Raw genomic sequence first — 21,766 nt, 5'->3', positions numbered from 1 at the left:
GGAAGTACGCCTTACAATATGTATTTCCTATATACTATGTATTTTCTAGAAAGTAATTTTTCTAGAAAAATGATAAGATGAAAACACATGGTAGGTTTAAAATAGTGTCATCACATGATGACTAGTGAACAGAAGTGCTTGCATTACACATTTGTCAGGAGGAGGGACATTTTTCTCCCGCATTGATTATTTGTGAAGCTTACTAATAATGAAATGTTTTGGGGTTATTATATAATTGGGATTTGTCCCCATCTACTATATCTGTCAAGCCTAAATGTATCAAACAGGGAGAGATGACTGATACATACATACATACATACATAATCTCATGTGTATATGACTACCTTAATATTAATATCCAAAAATATATATATATAAATTCATTTAACTACTTTCATGTATCTAGTCAATGCATCAAGTGCAGCCTTAACAATATTTTATGATTAGCTTGAGAAAAATTAGTATAGCAGGGTAAACACACATTTTTAAAAACATCAATTTTTATCCATTATGTATGCCTATTTCAAATAGTCAAATATATAGAATTTGAGTGGTGTAAGGGGTCGAACAGTGCCCCCCCCCCAAAAAAGAAAAGATATATGCAACATCCAAATCTCTGGAACCCGAGAAGGTTACCTTATTTGGTTCTTCGTAGATATAAGTAAATTATGGGTCTCTGTCCTGGATTACCTAGGCAGCCCCTAAACCCAGTGACACATGCCTTTGTCAGGGACAGAAGAGGGGAAGAAACAGGCACAGAATACAAAAAAATGGGGAGGGGAGAATACAAAAATGGGAAGAAGAGGGCAGAAACTGCAAACAAAACACACTGACACAAGCCAAGGGAGGGGTGGGGGAGTGGCGTGCCTGGGGCCACCAGAAGCTGAAAGAGACAGGACAGATTGTCCCCCAGAGGTTCGGAGGGGAGCCGGCCTTGTGACCGCCTGGACTAGGCGTCTGGCCTCCGGACCGGGAAAGAGCCATTTCCATTGCGTTAAGTTACCCCCAACTCGTGGAGCTATGTCACGGCCACCCCGGGGAAACAAGTACTGTGGGAATGAGGGCAGGTGCGAGAATCAAAGATGTATAATAATTCTTTCTAAAAACAATCTCAGGTGGTTATGCAAACCCCGAGGGCACTAGAAATGAAATGAAAAGCTATTAGCCATCTCTTGCCACCCACTTTAACACTTGCAGATGTTCTCGTGTGCGGCCCTGGAATATTCTATTTCAGTCCTCACGGAGTGGCCGACTAGGCCACCTTCTAGGACCCGTCTCTTAAGAGACTCCGACCCCGAACCAGCCCGGCTGTCCGAGCTCCTGGCCGCCCAGGTGCCCGCGCACCGCGCGATCTTCTCTTGTGAAACTGCACTGTGAGATGCACCGTCGCCATGATTCATTCCAAGGGCGTCACAAAAATGTTGACAAATAGACTCTAAACACGAAGCTACTTATTTTACCTTTGGACCTTGTCTTCCCGGGTATCCTGGCAATCCTGGAACGCCAAGTTTCCCCTAGAGTCAAAAGATAATAATGATAATAATAAATTCTAAGTTGAATTAAATGTAAATGGTGATTGTAGTCTTTTTTTTTTTTTAGAAGAAACATGTATTTGTACGCTGGAAAGAAAGATGTGCATGTGTTTTCCACGCTGTCATTCTGTTGCTTCCTCTGAATAGGAGGAGGGATGCTCTAGAGTGGGGTGTCCAACCCCACGGCTCACGGGCTGCGTGCAGCCCAGGATGGCTGTGAACACGGCCCAGCACAAAACTGTAAATTGACTTACAACCTTTGTTTTCGCTCATCAGTTTTCATCAGTGTCTGTGTATGTAGTACCTGGCTCAAGACAGTCCTCCTTCCTCCAGTGTGGCTCAGAGATGCCAAAAGGCTGGCCGTCCCTGCCAGGTTAGACATATTTCTGGTGTTCTGATGTTCACTAATGTCACCTCTGCTGTGCCTTCTTTGGAGACAGGGGACTCTGAGCTAAGGACAATGCTAGATGCCTTTGTAACATTTTAAGCATGAGTGAAGAAAACACCTAAGCTTTTTCAGCATTAAATAGTACTAAAAGTTCATTGATGTAGTTAAAAGTACATTTAGATCTTATTCCAACTGAAGTTCATCTTGTCGATAAAATTATTTCAATTCTCACGGTAACTATAAAGCCAGCATTCATGAGTTATTTAACTTTTTCTCATTGAGTAAGTAAAAAGTTAATATGATACTAAGAAATTCTGACCTAGTTTTGAGCAGTTTCTTCCTTTTTTCAAATACCTGGGTTCATGAATGCACACAATGTTAAGAGCTATAGCTAACTAATGACCTTTGTGGAGCGTTCACTCCTGCAGGTGGGCGCTTGTAGGTGTAACTATTTTGTTCCAGTGCAAGCAGATGGCACCTCCATCCAAAAAACGCTAAAACAAATGATAAATTACAGCGAAGTCCAAAGGCATGTAACCAATACTAAGAGGTTTGAAATTCTATACTAACAAAATTGGGCCCCTGGAAAAGAATTAACTTAAAGAATTATAGAGAGGAAATTAAATTGAGATAAATGAATTGAATAATGTATGTGGAATTTTACTGGGATTCATTTTCCTTAAGGTCTTATGAAAGCACACTTCAGAAAATAGTATTTACCAAAGTCCTAAACATTAGCAAGTGCATAGTACATTACATGTACATTTAAACAAAATAAAAATATAAACAAGTCCAAGTGACTATATGTAATGTTAAAAGACGAGCAGCACTTGATGAACAAAAGTAAATATTTCACCAGATGAAGCGATGGGAAAATCAGGAATATAGTTTATGATCTTGTCATGACAGATCGAACTAGAGTTGTCTGAGTCGAGCCCAACCTGCACAGGTACGTAACCTCCAGACGGAAACTAGGCAAATGACTCAGAAGCAGGTCTGTAACGACACGCCCTTGGGTACATGAAGCCACAACAGCTTGTTTTATGCCGCTGAGTTCAAGGTTAATGAAATACTCTAATTATGATCACAAAGCTTGTGTGTTCTATGTTAAAAGCTAATTAGAATGCATACTTTTATTCATTTTAGGGTTGCCATAAAATCCAGACAGAAATTTCTGTTTGTGTTTTCAGTGCAGTGGTATGCCACTTCCAAAAAGGGAAACGGACAAACGAAATGTTCAAGATGAAAAGTGTGGGGTGCTGCGAAGCCTGCATGCTTCAGAGCAGTTTGTGGGGCCGTTTCCATGGCACAGAGAGGGCAAAGGGGAGAGGGCAAAGGGGAGAGGGCAAAGGGGAGAGGGCGGGCCCAGGAGAGCCTTGAACTACTGGCCAGCCTGCAATCAAGGGGAGGGGTCACAGGGCCCCCGGGTGCCGGTGCCTGGCCCTGGTCCTTTCCTTGCTCTGCCTGGACAGAGTAGCGGCAGTCATCACTGAAGGATCGCTCCGTGGCAGGATTCCTGGTGACGGGAGGAAATGTTGTGTGTTTATCCAGTTACTGGACCCCACAGAATCCTCCCCTAACACATTTTCCTTTCTGGACATGATGGTAAGGGGTGGAGATCATAATTTCCTTAATTAGTCTGAATGTCCATATTTTATAGACTGAACTAGAGACTCATTATAGAAAATTTGGAGAACAGGCTGCATATGAAAAACAGGAAATCATTTGAATCATACCAAGAGGTAATTATTATTTCTATTTTCCTGTAGTATACTTAAGTAACAGTTACCACACACCTTTCTAGTATTATTTCTTAATTTAACCTCAGCGTAAATGATAAGATATTCATCAAAGCACCATATCAGCAAATGCCCTATGAAGACATCACTTTAGTGTTGCCTGATGTTACACCTAAATGTAAATGTAATGATTGCAAATATTTTTGACAAACTAAATACAGCCCAGTGGCTCTTCAGCCAATGAAGAGTAGAGTTATCTTGCAATGTTTTAAAACAGAGATGCCTACATTAACCTCAGATTAAAAATAAACTCTCTTGAAGTTGGACCTAAACATCAGTATTTTTTAAAACACCCAGTGAAAATATGTTGGGTGGAAAAATAAGAAATCTGTATTTTGGTAACTGGGGCAAAGATACGTGTTCTCCCCAAAACAAGTGGACTGACGTTCATTCATTCTCTCACCCTCCCTCAATCCCACTCAGGTGCTAAACTCTCCTGCAGATGGAAGAGCTTTGCGAGTGCCTGCTCTGCACGGCCCCGGAGAGCAGCCGAGGACAAAGCAAAAAGGACCGAAAAGCCAGCCAAGCGAACCCGTCTCCCGACGCTGCTGCTGCACAAGGACGTTTTGGTCAACGACAAGCTGCATACAAGACAGTGGGCCCCCGAGACTGTAGCAGGGCTGAAAAAGTCCTGTCCCCCAGTGATGTCCCAGCTACCGTGTCATTGCAGCGCAATGCATGACTCACGCGTGTGGGGTGATGGTGGGGCGAACCCACCTACTGCACTGCCGGTCACACAAAGGTCAGCACGTACAAGAACGGACAGTAGAGAATGCGCGATAACGATAATAAATGACTATGTTGATTTATGTATTGACAGCACTACAGTGTTATCATCACTGGAAAGCACACTCTTTCCACTTACTGAAAAATAGTTTGGTGGAAACGGCATGGTGCATTACAGCAGCCACAGCCTCACGCTCCTCCTGTCTACAGTGTCTCTGGACGGCATCCCTTTCTCTCGTGCTTGACCGAATCCCCGGTTGTTCTGTGCGGCCACATGCCGCACAGGCTCGGAGCTGGGGAGCAGGAGGCTGCACCGGCGTGCGCAGCCCGGGTGTGCAGTGGGCTGCGGCATCCAGGTGTGCCCACGACGTGCGCGCGGTGACATTTGCAAAGAACAAAATCACCGAACAACACGTTCTCATTGTTAAGCAGCCCGCAACTGTACATGCATATGCTTGACATTTAATAGGATCCTCTAGATTTTTGACACAGGTAATTAAAACCATGTCTAAATACCCGTGAAGAACTTTCCTGTAGAACATCTGGGAATCTGAGGCTGTTCACTGACCTTCTCTCCCGCTTGGCCAGAGGGACCAGGGTCTCCCGTGGGGCCTGCTCGACCCTTGGGGCCTTCGGGGCCGTCTTCTCCTCTGGGCCCCATTTGGCCAACTTCTCCCTGGAATGCAGAGTGACAGCATTGCTGTGACTGAAATATATTGGAGATGGAATGGCTGGGATTATAGCCTATCAAAAAGTCATATTCTTCTACTCCTGGTCTATTGACTCCTGTCTTATTTAGGACAAGGAGGCTTAACAGTGTTGGCCTTCACCAATCTTTCCAGGGATAAACAAACAAGGACCACAGTTTGCCATCCGATGGCCCACAGAAGCCCCGGCTGCGATGTAGTCTGTGAAATCAATTTTAATGCATCTGTGGTGCAGAGAGAAAAAAATAAGAACCAAGTTTAGAGAGTTAGGGGTGGTACCAGATGCTGCCCCAAATTCTACCACTTTGGCATAAAGATTATTTTGAGCGAAAGGCAACTGAGAAGCTCATATAGGGCAACATGCAGATGATGTACCGCCTATATAATTTTTTAACCAATATCACCCCAATACAGTTAATTTAAAAAATTCTCTGCCTGCCCCTGATTTGCCTAAAACCAGGACACAAGTTTGTAAAGGCGTCCTTCCTCCCCTTTCTACCAGAAAGGACAGAAGTTAATCTCTGCGGACGAATACACTCTTATCAATCTGGAGTCCAAAGCAGACATCATTAGGGGTTTCGACAATAAGAAGTTTTACTAATCAACCTCTATATACCACTGGCTTCCCTTTTATGTGCCTTCCCACAATTTTTCAGTCCTAAAAGCTCAAGGTCCTTTCCTGGGTCTTGTCACTTCCCTAAAAGTGTGTCCTTCCTTTTCTACAGTGCTTCCTGAGCCTGGGTTCCAACCGCCCGTTGAGTTACTGCCCACGGCCGAGCGCCCCCAGGTGCACGCCGTCGCAGCAGGCAGCAAACTTCTCTTTTACAGCCTCCGATTAATCTCTCTTGTCAGCCTCACCGTGCAGGGCCCCAGCCAGAGAACCTAGCGCGGCACTGGGAAAAATCATTCCTCCTGCCTGGCAACAGCAGCTTTGGAAATCACCGTGTGGAACGCAAGAGAAATGCCCGCATTTTAGGCTCTGGGCTTGTCTGCACCGGGTCCTGGGGTGTGAAAAGTTGTCGCTCCCCTCCTGGAAGCAGGCTTTATGTGAATTTTAGGGAAACAAAATGTGCCACAGTTCCCTTCTTTTCCGTATTTATTAGGGACTATTACGTTAGTTGTGAAATAAATCTTCCCAATAAAATGTTAGTTTACTTTCAGGGACTCCCATTTTTGTTTTCTAGACACTCATTACCAGGAGAAAAAAAAAGGTGTTTTTAGTTAAAATTTAGAGCCACTATAGAGTAAACCTTCATGAAATTTGCAGACGTATTTCCAGGCAGCATAACTCACTATATGCGAACAAATTTAGAACAAAACCATCACGTTATTTCTTTTAAGCAGTTTCGTCATTATTTTTGAAAATGTCTTTAAAAATAGTATCTAACATATCTATGTTATGAGACATTTGGAAATTTGATATAAGATACAAAAGACAACCACTGATAATTATATTATCTTCACAAAAATTAAATCACCTAATTTTATATAAGTATCAAGTGAGTAATGTTTCCTGTAATATTAATACAAACATTTTTATTTATCCTGTGCCTCAGCTTTCTATATTTAAATATAAGAAGACACGCACACTCACACATACCACCGTAGGCACTGATGGAATTTTCTTTGCACTTACTCTGTCACCTTTGAGACCCATGTCACCTTTGAATCCTGGAAATCCATCTTCACCCTAAAAAAAGTAAGTAATAAAGCAGGTGATTAATCATTTGGTTTGACAAATCTAAAATATGGATATAAACATGAATACTGATGATTAGGGAAAATGGTTCTGAGAAACATGAATCCTAGTTGTGAAACTTCTTCCTCCCTTTTGTAACCTTCTCCCCAGTATCCTTCCATGTTTCCATGATTAATAAAGTAATTAAATAATTTGTAAATCAATGAAATGACTTTTAAAAATCATTTAGAAATTAGGAAGTATTTTACAAATGTATTCATTAAATTTCCTCTGTTATGGGAGAAATTACCACTCTCTTATGACAACATGTATTCTGTGCTATTTGGAAAAAAGGTAAATACTTACATAATTATCATTTTAACTGTGGATGCTGAAATAAAATATCTTTACCCTTGATTTATAAGAGTAAAACTGTGGACGGTGAAATAAAATATCTTTACCCTTGATTTACTAATTTATACCTAGAATCCTGTATCATGAATTCCGTAGCCTGTGCTTTAGATAAATGCTTTCCAGCTCAACCTGTTCTCTGTCTACGAATCCCTTTTCAGGCGGAGAATGAGCAAGGTAAGATGGCCCTTCATATATAAATGGACATTGTCATCATGCACCACATGCTCAGACCACTGTTGCTGAAAACCAGGCATCCGTTAGCAAAGAGGAGAAATTTTCATATAAAAACATGTCCTGCCATTCCTACTGAAATCTTAACTCCTCAGAAGAGTCACAGACAACCTCACTGTCTCACCGTTTCAAGAAAAAAAAAATTAAATTCCAAATGAATGATTATTCACATATTTAATAACATTAATTGACTGATTATTCCTTTTAGAGTACTGTGGAGTATGTTGACATTTTTATTTTAAATGAAGGTAGAATATTCGAATTAGTTTTGATGGAATAATGTAGGCGTTCGGAGAAAAGACGCAGCAATGATGATGATGATGGTGGTGGTGATGGTGATGGTGGTGATGATGGTATGATGATGGTGATGGTGGTGGTGGTGATGGTGATGATGATGGTGATGGTGGTGGTGCTGGCGGTGGTGGTGATGGTGATGATGATGGTGGTGGTGGTGATGATGGTGATGATGATGATGGTGATGGTGGTGGTGCTGGCAGTGGTGGTTTTGAGTTAGAGAGTGAATGGGAGGAAGGGCAGCGGGTACCTCCGCTGGCAGCTAGAGACAGGATGTGACGTGCACAGTTTGAGGAAAGGACATCTCAGGCCAGTGTGAGAACAGAGCTAGAAAAACTGACGCACATGTTTCCAGACCCCGCTGCCAAACGGCCTCTCTAAAACACCGAACTGCCCTGGTCAAGTTTTACTTTAAATACTGCAATTGGCTAGTGATGACTAAGCCCCCACCCCCGCCCCTCCCTCCCCACCCTGATGGAGCCAGGGTTTGTTCACCTCCGCTCTCTGGTCTTTGGCCTTGAACCTCCCGTCCCTGCTGACCCAACACTGGGACTGTGTTCTAGAAACTTCCGTCACCTGTCTTTCTCTCTGCCACCCTGGCTGTGGTCCCCACTCTCGCCCACACTGTCCGTCTTTTCCCTTCTCTCAGGCTCAGTGCGTGATTTTGCAACGACGTGTCACACGGCCTCTGCTTCCCCCCGAAAATGACCCTCCTAGCCCCGTGTGCCCCACTGAACATTTATTACCCCAACCACCATCCATCCTGCTTAGTAGACCAGCGGTCTCTTGCTTTCTACCGAATGGTAGAAAAAAGACTCATGCCGAATTAGCCTCCGGATCTGCAGTGCCTCGTACATGTTTGGCCGTCGGGAATCAGGGCGTTCAACAAACACCCTCTGACTGAACACTTGGGAATCGTCCGTGCCTCCCTGCGAGTCTGGCCAGCTGTGCTCAGGTCCCAAAACCCTCAGGTCATCCTGGGTACAGGAGACCGCCCCCTGGACACGGGGTCCAGTCTGCTGTCTCCCCTAAACCTAAGAATTCGGACGGGTGTAGAAGTTTCCCTCAAGACAGAAACATGCTGTTTCCAACATTCCAGCCATAAACTCTCTGAGTGGAATTAGGGTTCTGTCTGCACTGAACGCAACTGGCCAATAGCAGAGGCTTGAAAGCTGCAAGTGGCCTCTTAACTTCCTATTGACTCTTGTCTTCATTAGCTTCTCCCTGGGGAGCAAGGTCATTGCCAAGTTGCCAAGTTTCGTTTAAAAAGACTGCACTCTAGGTCTGAAAATCAAGAACAGTTTTTAGGACTCCTTTCAGACAGAGCTGCTTTAGCTTCTTTTTATTTTGTATTTTTTTAAGAGAGAGCACAGTGAACTAGAAGCTACTTTGTCTCACCTGGGTTTTCAATGCACTCACAATTAAAGAAATCAGTGAGGCGACGCTTACATCAGGAGGTGTCCTTACAAGAAACGGCTTTTCGCAACCAAACGAAACGATCAAATGCTGAGCTTTCTAGTCCTAAAATTATCCGGTCTGAATTAATCTTAAAAACAAATTCTCAGAGTTTCAGAAGACGTAAAAGAGGAATTTACCCATGCCACTTGGGTTACTGGGCTTTGTTTTTTGAAGTCTAAGGGAAATATCTGAGTTGAAACAACAGAGATTTTTAAGCCTTGCTGTTTTACCTTTGGTTAACGATTAATGTTGTTATATGTGAAAAGAAAATAGTTTTGACTTCCTTTTTCATATCTTATGAGATTAATGGTCAATCATAATACCTACTCAGAAAAAAACAAATAATATACATTAAAATTCATTAGGATTTAGTATTTTTTCTTGATTTAGCCTCTGTATTTATTTTTTAAGTATATTTTATTGATTATGCTATTACAGTTGTCCCAATTTTTGTCTCCTCTTTATTCCCCTCCTCCCTGTACCCCCTAATCATCCAGCATTCCCCCTGCCTTAGTTCATGTCCATGGGTTGTACATATAAGTTCTTTGGCTTCTGCATTTCCTATGCTATTTTTTTCTTTTCATAGAGAAAGTGCATAATTTATAAATTCATAACTGTAGAGCTGGTGAAATTTCACAATGGACATGGGCGAATCTGGAGAGCATTATGCTAAGTGAAATAAGCCAGGCAGATTTAATAATTCTTTACAGTTTTCAAATAGAAAGAATTTCTATCATTATAGAAAAGTTTCCATCAAATTTTATATAAAAGTTATTTAAATCTAGATAAGTAATATACTACTAAATTAGTATACGGTATATAATAAAAGGTAGCAAAAAATAAGTACCTTACAGATTTGCTTGGAAAATGTCATTTTATAGGCTTTAAAATAAGCCTCCAGGGAAGTACACAATCTAAGTTTACATGCCTAGTTAATACAGTAGAATCAGAACTCGGAACCTTTAACTCCAAGTTTAAAATATTAGTTCTTTCCCACCATGTCTACGCATTCCTTCTGAGACCATACACCACTCAAAACAACCAACAATCTCAAATTACTTTCATGCATATAAACAATATTCATTTATACTTTTTCTGAGTGGATTTCTCCTCACATACATCACATCATCTATAATTTTCTTCCCTCTGTCGTTTTGAAACTACCCCTTCTCCCGAGAGGTTCACAAGTTCTCCACCCCCACTAAACACCTTTCCTTTAAAAACTGCCTTCCCTGGGAAATCCTGGGTGGGCGCTAATTCCAGCAGGGAAATGTGATTGATACTTAAAGGTCTTAACAAGAACAATTCCAAACTAAGACAATCTTTTTTTGCACACAGGCAAGGTGCCAAGAATTACAAATTCAACACGGAACCCTCATTGCGTCTGTTACCAACTCAGTGAGACATTATCATGTCCTGCATTTCACCTGGGATGATCCGGAAGAACTGGGTTTCAAATCAAAGTAGCGGAGTTCATTGAAAAGGCATGACGCTTGTCATACAGTAGAAGCGACAGTATAGTTGTATACCTTTTATGTATTTTTCAGAAAACTAAAGTAGAATGGGTACGATAAGCCCATCTCTTGTTATCAATTCCTTACCGAGATCAAATCCGCTCAAAGTGCTTTTGATAAAATTATGTCTAAGGGGATAAACGGTTACCTGGAAATCAACATTTCTATTCCATTATCTCTCACCCAAACTACCAACATATTATAAGAAACCCTATTCTGTTAAATGTAATATGGCAGTAAGGAAACTCTATACTGACTCTGAGTCATGGCATTCAGTTTCAGCACACACGTCGAAGGATCGGGGGTTCTGCACGTGTCTTAAACATTTACATTAAAAAATTCAATCTCAAGTTCATTGTCTAAAGACAATGAAAACAATACATGCTCTGTGAAAGATCCCACATCCTTGCATCCACTTCTGCCCGATTGTGACCTTTACTTCTCATTAATAACTTTGCTTTGTAGGCTGTGTCATATATGAAAACTTCCTCTTCCCCGAGTTGATTTATGGTGCTTCCAACTTTCATATTTTGCACTGAATTTCAATTCATGAATTTGGGGGGTGCTCGCAGAGAAGAAAAAGGGGATAGACACTCCTCTGTTATGCGTATCATTAGATATGGAACAGCCCCTGCAGAAAACATATTTTCTCAGGGCCAATTTTGACTTAGAGAAGTTAACTACATGTAAGGAAAAAAGGGATGCAGGATGCATTCTGTTTATAACCTATTTTGTTTCTGTTCTATAATTGAGTCCTCACTCCAGATGATAAGATATCTTTTTAACTTTTCGGGATATAAAGTACAAAATTACATTTGCATTGTCGAGGATATGAGAAATCACTCCCTGTATTTGAGAAATGGAGTATCTTAATTTACATGTTTCATATAAAGAGCATATAGTAATTCAAACCACCTAAATAAATTATCATTTACCTTTTCACCTTTGGAGCCCTTGAGACCTCGGACACCGTCGGCTCCCTATGGAATGAATTAGAAAGATTAAATGACTCTAATGTTTTACAGTGAAATTAAATAATGTGGAAAAAAGTAGCATTTACCTTCACTCCTCTGGGACCAGGATAGCCAATAGGACCCTGTGGACCAGGAGGACCCTAAAACAGACCCATTGCAATGTAACACAGAACACATTCAAGTGCCACTTCTTAACTTATTATAATGTTACCAAGTAATCTACAAGAACATGCTATTTTACTATTGGCAAAAATTTCCTGGGTAGTTTTACCATTTATTTCTAAAGTCAGAGATGATAAACAAACCATGTGAGTAGCCGTACTTATTCCAAACTTATCATATCATATATTCATGCTGAAAATAGATCAATAATGTAAAAATATAAAGTAGTGTAATAATTATATAATTAATAATTAGTTTTCTAAACCTGAAAAAGATCTGATGTCCTCAGTGCATACAATAGACAATTACAGATTAACCAAAAGGATCGATAATTTCTAATCAAATACGGGTATACATGGGTAGCATTCATGGCATTAAGAATAGGATCAAAATGGTGTATTTTCCACCCCTAGTTTAACGCCACTAGTTTATGCAAAGGAAACAATATGTTATATGAAATATACACTTTCTGCAGTAATTCGGAGTATTTTAATGAGAATCCAAAACTAACCACTCTAAATAAAAATGATCTGACCCCTGCTACTATTAGCCAAGCTGGTATTAACATTGAATAAGCTTTTATTTAGATATTTTGATAATTGTTGCTATTATAATTCAGTCTCTTCTTCTTTCAGGGTTTTCACAAAGTAGTAAGTGAAAATAAAGTTTGAGTGACATAAACAGTTTACTGATATTCAGTAGTTCTTGTCCAATTTCATTATTATAATACACAATCATTTATTCCACGTATACTACATATTCACAGTGTGGATTTATTTCTGATCATGAGAACACCCCCCAAAAAAGAAAATGCAGCCTAACAAAATTGTTAATACAAAATTAAAAGTTATCTAATACATATCTGTTTATCATATCCTAAACAACAAAGAAGTCTAGGAAAATGACATTTTTTAATGTTTTTTTAAATATCTGAGAGAGAGAGACTGATTTGTTGTTCCACTCATTTACGCAGTCAGTGGTTGACTCTTGCATGTGCCCTGACCGGGGATCGAACCTGAACCTTGATGCATCAGGATGATGCTCCAACCACCTGAGCTACCTGGCCAGGGCAGAACATGACGTTTCTATAAGGTAGCCACAATTCTTTTGAAAGTTAAAACAGGTGGAGATGAATTATTTTCTGATACTTATTCTCTAACATGCATATCCCGAAGCAAGCATGGGAAAATACATGCACCACAGAGGAGACCGGAGTAAGGCCAGTTCTCCAGGAGGTGAGGTGAGAGGGCATTTACAGGGAGGCTCTGCAACGTACCACGGCGCCCTTGTCCCCGGACGGGCCTTCTTTTCCAGGATGACCCTAGATTTGGCGAAAGCCCACATTGGTAAGGTGCAATATCAGTAGCAGTTTATAGCACTCCTACATTGTTCTTTTTTTCAAAATGCGGAGATCTTACTCCTTATGTTTCTAAACAAATGGAACATGTTGCATCAACGTACATGGCCTTAAATAACATTGAAAACAGTGGCATTTGGATGGATGCAAATTTTATCAACTACATAATGTATCTGAGAGCACTTGGGATAAACATATAAAACAATACATATTATTCTTCATCAACAATTCGACCTCAGTCTCAATTAGAGTCTTACATAAAGGCGTTTCAATCTGACTTCCATTTCGCACATTGATCAAATAATCATACTCACATCTTCAAAGAGAACTAGGCATGTGGGTGAGATATTTGAAAATACAGCACGATCATAAATAACATGGAGTGTTAATCATCAAGTTATTGAGAGTCAATGAATAAAAATGTGCAGCTCTATCACAATTATACTCAACAAACGCAAGTAGAGAAAGAATGAAAAATGTATCCTAGCTCTGAGTAAGAAGTTGGAACAGGGGAAAAAAAGAAGCATGGATAACAAATTTCTAAAAATAACAACTGTGGAGATTACAGAATGACATTATTGATTACTCAGTGATAGAACATAATAAGCATTGCTGTTTTTCTAGAAAAGGTGGGAGTCCCTGGAGGCTGAGGGGTTTGTCTGAAAGTTGTCTGAGGCAGTTTACAAATGGGGAGGAGTTTCACCTGGGCTCTTAAGAAACGTGCACCTTGACATGGAACAGAGTACGAGAAAGCACTTACTGCGGGAGGAAAAGGGCGATGGAAAGAAAGGTGCAACAGTGGAAAAGTTGGGAGCACGTGGATAGAGCCGCGAGCGGCAGGAAAACGCGAGATGCTGGCCCACGGTGCCGCCACGGGGCCGGGTCTGTCCAAAGGTCTGTCCAAAGACCACCGCGCGCTCCTTAGGGGAGGCTGCCCCGCGGACGCGCCCCCATGAGGTGGTGCTTTAGAGGTCAACGTTTCATTCCTGGCTCAATTTGCTCTTACTTCCGAATTCATAAAATCACTGCGAAAGCACATGCAAAAATCTATTTTGAAGAAAACATGCAGAAATGTAACAACCAGGTAACTACTACTTACGGGAGGCCCATCAGCTCCAGGAAGTCCCGAAAGCCCGGGTTTTCCTTGCGGTCCCTAACCGAAGAGAGAGAGGGGATGTTTTCGTTTCAGAAATGAAAGCACTGGGAAGTCGGGCTTTGTGCATTGGAATATACCACTCGTAAAATTCTTAACTCGAGTCACTGGCTTTTCTAAATAAGCCACACAACATGTAAATAGCTTTGAATATATTACACAGGAGGAATGGCATGCGGAAATAAACAAAACCAAATTCAGCGCATACCAAAACCAGGCCAGTTTTTGGCCTGCTTAATAATCCTAAATGCCTTTTTAAGTTAGCAAATTAATTTTGCACAGCACAATAAGCTAGAGTTTCAAGAATAAAAAGGGAAACGATGTAAGTCAGAAATACACTGATTGATGACAGGGAAGAAGCAAATGCTGAATATATCCATCAATGATATAGTGCCACATTGAATAATTACACAGCAACAGTGATGGACCATCAGGGCTTATTAAAATATTCTAAAACGATTAAGTTAGAGTGTGACAGGTCTTCACAGGTCACGAAGAAACATGAATCTAATATTTTATGCAAAAGTGACATCACCTCATATTCAACTAACAAATAGTAACAGCAACTATGTATTCAACAGTTCCACCCGTTTAACCAGAGGGTTTTATTTTTTTTTCACGTTTTATTTTTATTTTTATTTTTCGTTCTGAATGAATAACTCCAACTCAACATCATTTCTATTTCCCAAACCAACACCCAAATTGACTCCCTTGGGTATGGACCCATGTAGTGGTTTCTGTCCTTTGCTTTTTTAAAAATATATTTTATTGATTATGCTATTACAGTTGTCTCATCTGGGAGTGAAGGGGGGAAATGAGATAACCAGAAGGTTTTAAATCTCGTTTAACTTGTTTAACTCGTTTGACCATCGCCAAGGCCGGAGCTTGGTGAGAATGGCTATTGCAAAAGTAGACCCTTTCTTGGGAGAAAACAGGCATTGTGCTGAGAATAATGGACTTCCCCCAGTCCTTAGCGTTCAGGCCAGTGTTGCCGACTGGTCAAGACGTGAGCCAGGATTCAGAGACAACGGAAAAGGTGAGGGTATAGCAGCAACCCTGGGCTGTGGACTTAGCCAAGGGTGTTTCCCACTCTCAGCAAGTGTTTAGGGAAACCACTGCGTTCATGCAGACTGATGGTACAGAGTTTCACAGGCCCTTCCTTAATTCACTGTGGGACAACAACAAAAACATAAAAATAACCTTTAACTTAAATAATGCAGATTTTATAAGTGAGGGTAGCTGCGCCTCATTTAAAGGATTTAAATGTTTCAGTCTCCTTCACCACTCTGCAAAGTCATACTTAGTCTGTAATATTTTGTAATAACTGTTACAAAACACTAAATTTTTAATGGCAGGGTTTTGACCATCACTGAAATTATCTTCACTATCAAGACAATGGTCGTATAGTCAATCCATAGAATACATCTGGCAATAAAAAGGAGCACATAGTTCGGTCAGGTAAACATTCAGAAAGGGCAAATCTATAGACAAGAAAGCAGGTTAGTGACTCTCTCCGTCCAGCTGTGCGGGGAAGGGGCTGGATGGGCGGGGAGTGCGAATTTACACGAGGTTTCCTTCTGGGCCGTATAGTCTAAATATTTGCTAGTGGCACCATTCTGTAAATTTACTAAAAATCCTTGACTTATACACTTAAAATTAATGAATTCCTATAGTATGAAATTACACTCCCATTAAAGCTATTAATTTTAAAAAATGAAATGTTCCTAGAAATGAACAAACATAAGGAAAAAAAGGCATTAGGGAGTCCAGCTGACACTGTGCTGTAATTGTAACTATGGGGACAGCCAATAACACCTAGGAAATCTGGCAGGGAAGAGCAGAAGAACAAAGACATCACTTTAATTAAAGATTTATTCTTGTTTTGATCCAGACATCGGGTTATTAACAAGAACCTCATTTGTCATTTATATGTAAGAAATGGTGGCAATGATAACTTCACAATTTCCCCTTAATCAGATCTTGCCACAGCCCCTTTGTCACAAGCCAACCTAATTACGTGTTTTCAATAACGAGAAAGAAAAGGAGAACAAAACTGAAGAAAAACACACTGGTTCACACCAGTACCTTCCTGAAATTAATATATCCAACAATGTCACATTTGGAAGCTTTCCAAATGGAAACTCTGAGAAATCTCATCACTTTCAGTTTGGGGATGTATGTGCGACTTCTCCTCACATTGTGCTCCATGCTGAAACCCCAGATGGGTTCCTTCGGGGCTGAGCCATCAGGATGCCTGACCCACAGCACCTCCTAAGGGTGGCAGCCCACGCTGCTCACCAGGCAACATTAGAACCGCAGAGTAGCTCACCTTTTCACCAGGAGGACCAATGGGACCTTGTGGACCAGGAAGACCCTGTAATAAGGGAATGTATTTCATTCATCAGGAATCATATCCCAAGAATACACTTTTTAGAATAGTAAATTATTAGCCTTCTCTCTCACATGAAATGAGTACATGAGTTAGGAGAATCTATATACATCCCCTGCAATCTCCAGAAAGTTCTGGAATGTGCTGAGCAGTCTCACCCAGCTTCTCTTTAGGCAAAGGGACTCTACTGTGATGCTGTTCAGTGCCCTCCTGCAGGGGGCGCTGTTCCCCTGGCATTCCATGAACCCTGAGTGACTCCCTTTTCTCTTAAAGAGGCTTCTGCACAGTGCTTAAGGTTTGTTTCTGTTCCTGTTTTTGTTTTTCAATTACAGTTTACATTCAACATTAGTTTGTATTCGTTTCAGGTGTACAGCTTGGTGGTTCAACGATCATACACTTTACACAGTGGTCCCCCCGATATTTACAGTGCCCACCTGGCACGGTACCAGTTATCACAATGTTACTGACAGTTATCACATCCCTGCGACTCTTCTGTAGCTATCAATCGGTACTTCCCAATTCCTTCACCTCTTTTGCCCAGTCCTCCAACCCTCCTCCCCTCTGCTCACATCTTTTTGTCCTTTTTTTTTGTTTTTAAAAGAGTGGGGAAAGAATTACCTTCCTACTTTCACACTGCAGCCATGTTTACCTCTATGTACAAAATGTTGAGGCTGCCCGTTTTCCCGTCACATGACGCCTCCTCGCCCCATGACGCCAAAGGAGCTGTGCTCAGGGCTCCGACTCACCTGCGGCCCTGGGTTCCCCTGTTGACCCGGCGGTCCCGGCTCCCCTTGGGGGCCCTGCCAGAGGAAAAGATGCAGAATCCTTGACACACCTATTTCACAGAATGGGGTTTTTTCTTCTCAGTTGAAAGGCAGTCCCCACGTTAATTGTCCCTGTAGAGAATCTGGAAAGTCTTGCACAATATGAATGCCTGCAGAAGCTAATGGACTTAGCAAATGTTGTAGGAAATCTTTATTTCAGATCTAGCAACAGTCGTTCATGCATACCCAGGTTTGCAGAAGTGAGCTATTTCATGGGTGCTTTTCTACATACCATGTTCCCCTTTGGTCCTTGGGGGCCGTCAATTCCCGCGATGCCCTGCGAGGAAGAGAAACATACGGATGCTTACACATTTAGACGCCGCAACAGAACATCAAAAAGTCTAACCTTCTCACAGCATGATACCCATTAGCCTAGGGTGACTAAGCATCATTTTAGAATTGGATGAACATGGGGAAAAAGGAAAGATCTGTACTCTCTCCTGTCTCCCCTCCCACTGGAGACAACCCGGAAGCACTTTCCCCTGGGCACTGGGAATTGGACACAAAGCATTAAAATAGAGCAAAGCAGATCCTCAGCATTAAAACAGACCAACTAAAAGGAGGGAAGCCGCTGAACTGATAAGCAGATCATGAGGCCTGAGGATATTTCGAGGCAGGAAATACCCGGCCTTCTACTGAAAGCTTTCAAGGCCTCTGGGCTTTCAAGCGAGCAAGCGTCCCCCGCACACCCTGTGCATTGCAGCAGCAACACGTACCGGCTGCCCCACAGGTCCTGGGCTGCCCCTCGGTCCCAGCAAACCTCGAGGACCCTAGAAAGAAAGAAACAAACAAAACCCCACATATCCTCATAAGAAATGCCCTCAAAACACGCTTCTTCCTCCGAAGAAATTTTAATGCAACGTTCAGAGGAGAAATACCTGTACCCCACATCTTCACACACTGAAAGTGGTGTTTAAAACACCAGTTTATGTCCCGCAAACAGCCAGCGTTTAGACTGATCCAGAGGCCACAATGGGTGACAGTGAGTCTTTCCTACAGACACTGTGGGTCTTTGATTCTGTAGGTTTACCCATGAATCTCCTGGGAACTTCTTAAAATAAGAAGTAGTTTACTATTTGGAATATGTCACTTTGGTGTCATCTCTGATTGGAAGGGCAGCACAGAATCTTGCTAAATTTCATTATTCGGTTACACAGATAGAAGGGTCTTGAGTCTCACCTGTTTTAAATGATTTTCTTTATTTACTTGTTTGTTTGTTTGTTTGTTTTAGATTGAGTAGAAGTAGAGAGAGAGAGAGGGAGGCACTAATGGGCCGCTGCCCTGACTGGTATCGAACCCACAACCCTTCGGTGCTCAGGGTGATGCTCCAACCGACTGAGCCACCTGGCCAGGGCTCATCTTTTTCACATCCGGGTTCATTCCATGTTGAGAGACTATTCACTCAGGGGCGGAGGCCCTGGGTAACTATGGTTGCAGATTACAGAAACCATTTTCCTAAAAAGATGTTCTAAACATTGCTTCTGTTTAATCATAAACAAATTTTCCACCTCTGTTCTCCCTCCTCCATCTGCTTTGTTCCCCCCTTCTTTAAGAAGTCAATACAATAATCTACTCTTTCTCATATTCACTTGAACCTATTCACATGCCTTCGAGTAGACAGGCTGTATAAGGAGGTAAACTATTTCTTATGGAAAGGTCCAGATGGAGCAGAAGACAAGAGAATCATTTTTTTTTCTAAGTGGCTTCTTGCAAAAAAAAAAAAAAAGAGTCATGTTATTTTCCTGAGTTTCTGCAGACACACCTCCTGAAGCGAGGTGGCTGCTCCAGCCTGGTGCTCTGATTAACTAGCTTGGGGTGAAACTTCCAGTGCAGCTTTCTCATTGGTAAAATGCAGTGGAAAAAATATCATCTTTCACATTTTATTTTTCTAAGTGGCATGCTGAGCACCTCATTGTTCTGTTTTTTTGTTTTGTTTTTTTTTTCTGGTAATAACCTTCATTTATCTTAAATATGTAAACAGATTGTAAAGCTACTGCTGATAGAAACAATTGCAACAAAACAGAGAAGCACCAACAAAAACTAGATCAGGTTTTCTGGCTGACAAGACGGTGTATTTTTACATTTCTTTTCTTTCAAATCCTCTACAACAGAAAAGCTCAATGTATCCTTACCCCTTTTAATTTTTTTTTTTTTCATGATCATTACCTGGTTAGCTAGGTAAGTCTGGCCCAGGCATCTGAGCTTATTACTGACTTTACGCATGTAACGCCAGTCACTATTCCTCCAAAACAGGGTATTATTTAAAAAGAAAAAAAGTTGCTTACAGCTTCACCTGGAAGACCCCTTGGTCCGATCTCTCCGTCTTCTCCCTGTCATTCAAAATGAGTGGAAGGGTAACGTGGTTAGACAATGCATCATTTCAACACAGTTTTGTTATCTTATGTTTAATTTTGCATATTTCTTTAAAAAAAATGAAGTTTAATGTACCCTCATTCCGTCTTCTCCAGGAGGACCAGGAGGGCCCTGGGGACCTCGTTCACCCTAGTAGATAAATACCAATATGATTAGAATACGGAGTAAGGTAGGAGGTTTAGAGGACTGTTCTATAGCTCTCCTACCCAATAGAACAGGACATTCAATAGCAAAACTTAGGCTTCATTTGCCCTCCTCAGAGCCCTTCATAAGAAAATCATAATTTTACATGAACTGGAATTACATTAGTATGCTAGGGAAATGTTCCCTTGATTTTCAACACAAAGAAAGTTTAAATAAAACACCCTGAGTAATTTCCAGAGATCAAATTATTATAAGGTAAACCATTAAAATACTATTTTGCTGAAGATTGTTTCAAACATGGATACACTTTGGTGATTTTAATTTAATTAATTTTTCTGCTTTTAACATAATTCATATTAAATCAGCACAACTCTAGAAGACTAAAGGAATTTTGAATTTCTTTAGAAGCAAACATGTCTCTCTCAACATGTGGTATGCATGCGTTAGATACCTGTAGGGTTTCTATTTCCTTTTTGTTGTTGTTTAATTCTGCAGTTTATCTACAGGTTATCCTACCTTCACTTTTAACTTCTGGAGAAGAAAAACGTAAAGATCTAAAACTGATCTTTTTTTTTGAGAGACCACCTCTGCTTAATTTCCCACTGAAACTATCTTCTGGATTGCTGTCCACGAGGGTGGTATATTTAGTCTCAGCCAACGACAGGCTGTAGCACTGGCGTACAAGGTCACATTATAGCAAAGAAACAGCTTGTGGTGTCTCTGTCTGCCAGGACCCGCTCATTTGGAATAATGGAAGAGAGTGCAGTACGTTGTTAAACTAATGCCAGACTGTTTACAGATTTTTTTTTAGTATATATCTACAAATAAAAAATGTAAGGCAAATGTAAGAGAAAGATTGAGGCAATTATAAAAAACTAGAGGTAAAGTGGAATCTCTATAGTTGTTCTTCTAATAATTTATGTTTTCCATATACATGGTTATAAAAATTCCACCTCAGCTTATGTTTGCATGAAATGAGTACTTTAAAGTCTAAAAACAATTCAAGAATTTATGTTGGTATTGCATGTATAATTGTACTTATCTTCCTTTAACTATCTAGCAGGTGTAATAATTTGCTAAATGGATTTACCAATATTTACTTTTCTTCTAATTTCCTAGAGTACATCCATTCTAAAATATTCCCTAATATTCTTGCATTATCTCTGTACAAAAAGTAACAGAACGGTGTATCTTACCCTGTGACCTTTGTCACCTGGCAGACCTGGAAGTCCATCGAATCCTCTATCCCCCTGTAAAATCATCATCGCCATCATCATCATCACCATCATCACCATCATCATCACCATCATTATCATCATCATCACCATCATCGTCATCATCATCATCACCATCATCACCATCATCATCACCATCATCATCATCACCATCATCATCATCACCATCATCGCCATCATCATCACCATCATTATCATCATCATCATCATCACCATCATCACCATCATCATCATCATCATCATCACCATCATCATCATCACCATCATCACCATCATCGCCATCATCATCATCACCATCATCGCCATCATCATCACCATCATCATCATCATCATCACCATCATCATCATCATCATCACCACCATCATCATCACCATCATCGCCATCATCATCATCACCATCATCACCATCATCAC

At 41.0% G+C, this 21,766-nt stretch overlaps 1 protein-coding gene across 4 annotated transcripts in view; it reads right to left on the bottom strand.

Annotated features, from left to right (window-relative positions):
* COL11A1 (collagen type XI alpha 1 chain) overlaps positions 1 to 21,766 on the bottom strand; it is a 164,828-nt gene that overhangs the window by 80,119 nt on the left and 62,943 nt on the right. For all 4 annotated transcript variants that reach the window (XM_045816516.1, XM_045816518.1, XM_045816515.1 and 1 more), the window contains 14 exons: positions 21,314 to 21,367; positions 20,049 to 20,102; positions 19,886 to 19,930; positions 18,317 to 18,370; positions 17,833 to 17,877; positions 17,523 to 17,576; positions 16,717 to 16,761; positions 14,334 to 14,387; positions 13,154 to 13,198; positions 11,802 to 11,855; positions 11,677 to 11,721; positions 6,789 to 6,842; positions 5,014 to 5,121; positions 1,461 to 1,514 (listed from right to left, as the gene is read on the bottom strand). In XM_045816516.1, coding sequence (XP_045672472.1) covers positions 1,461 to 1,514; positions 5,014 to 5,121; positions 6,789 to 6,842; positions 11,677 to 11,721; positions 11,802 to 11,855; positions 13,154 to 13,198; positions 14,334 to 14,387; positions 16,717 to 16,761; positions 17,523 to 17,576; positions 17,833 to 17,877; positions 18,317 to 18,370; positions 19,886 to 19,930; positions 20,049 to 20,102; positions 21,314 to 21,367 — 765 coding nt within the window. The remainder of the gene's footprint in view (positions 1 to 1,460; positions 1,515 to 5,013; positions 5,122 to 6,788; positions 6,843 to 11,676; positions 11,722 to 11,801; positions 11,856 to 13,153; positions 13,199 to 14,333; positions 14,388 to 16,716; positions 16,762 to 17,522; positions 17,577 to 17,832; positions 17,878 to 18,316; positions 18,371 to 19,885; positions 19,931 to 20,048; positions 20,103 to 21,313; positions 21,368 to 21,766) is intronic.

Source organism: Phyllostomus hastatus, unplaced genomic scaffold (genome assembly GCF_019186645.2).
Source record: "Phyllostomus hastatus isolate PE091 unplaced genomic scaffold, TTU_PhHast_1.1 phas_scaffold_216, whole genome shotgun sequence".
Lineage (NCBI taxonomy): Eukaryota > Metazoa > Chordata > Mammalia > Chiroptera > Phyllostomidae > Phyllostomus > Phyllostomus hastatus.
Note: the sequence above shows the minus strand (reverse complement) of the source record. Positions and strands in the feature narration are given on the sequence as shown.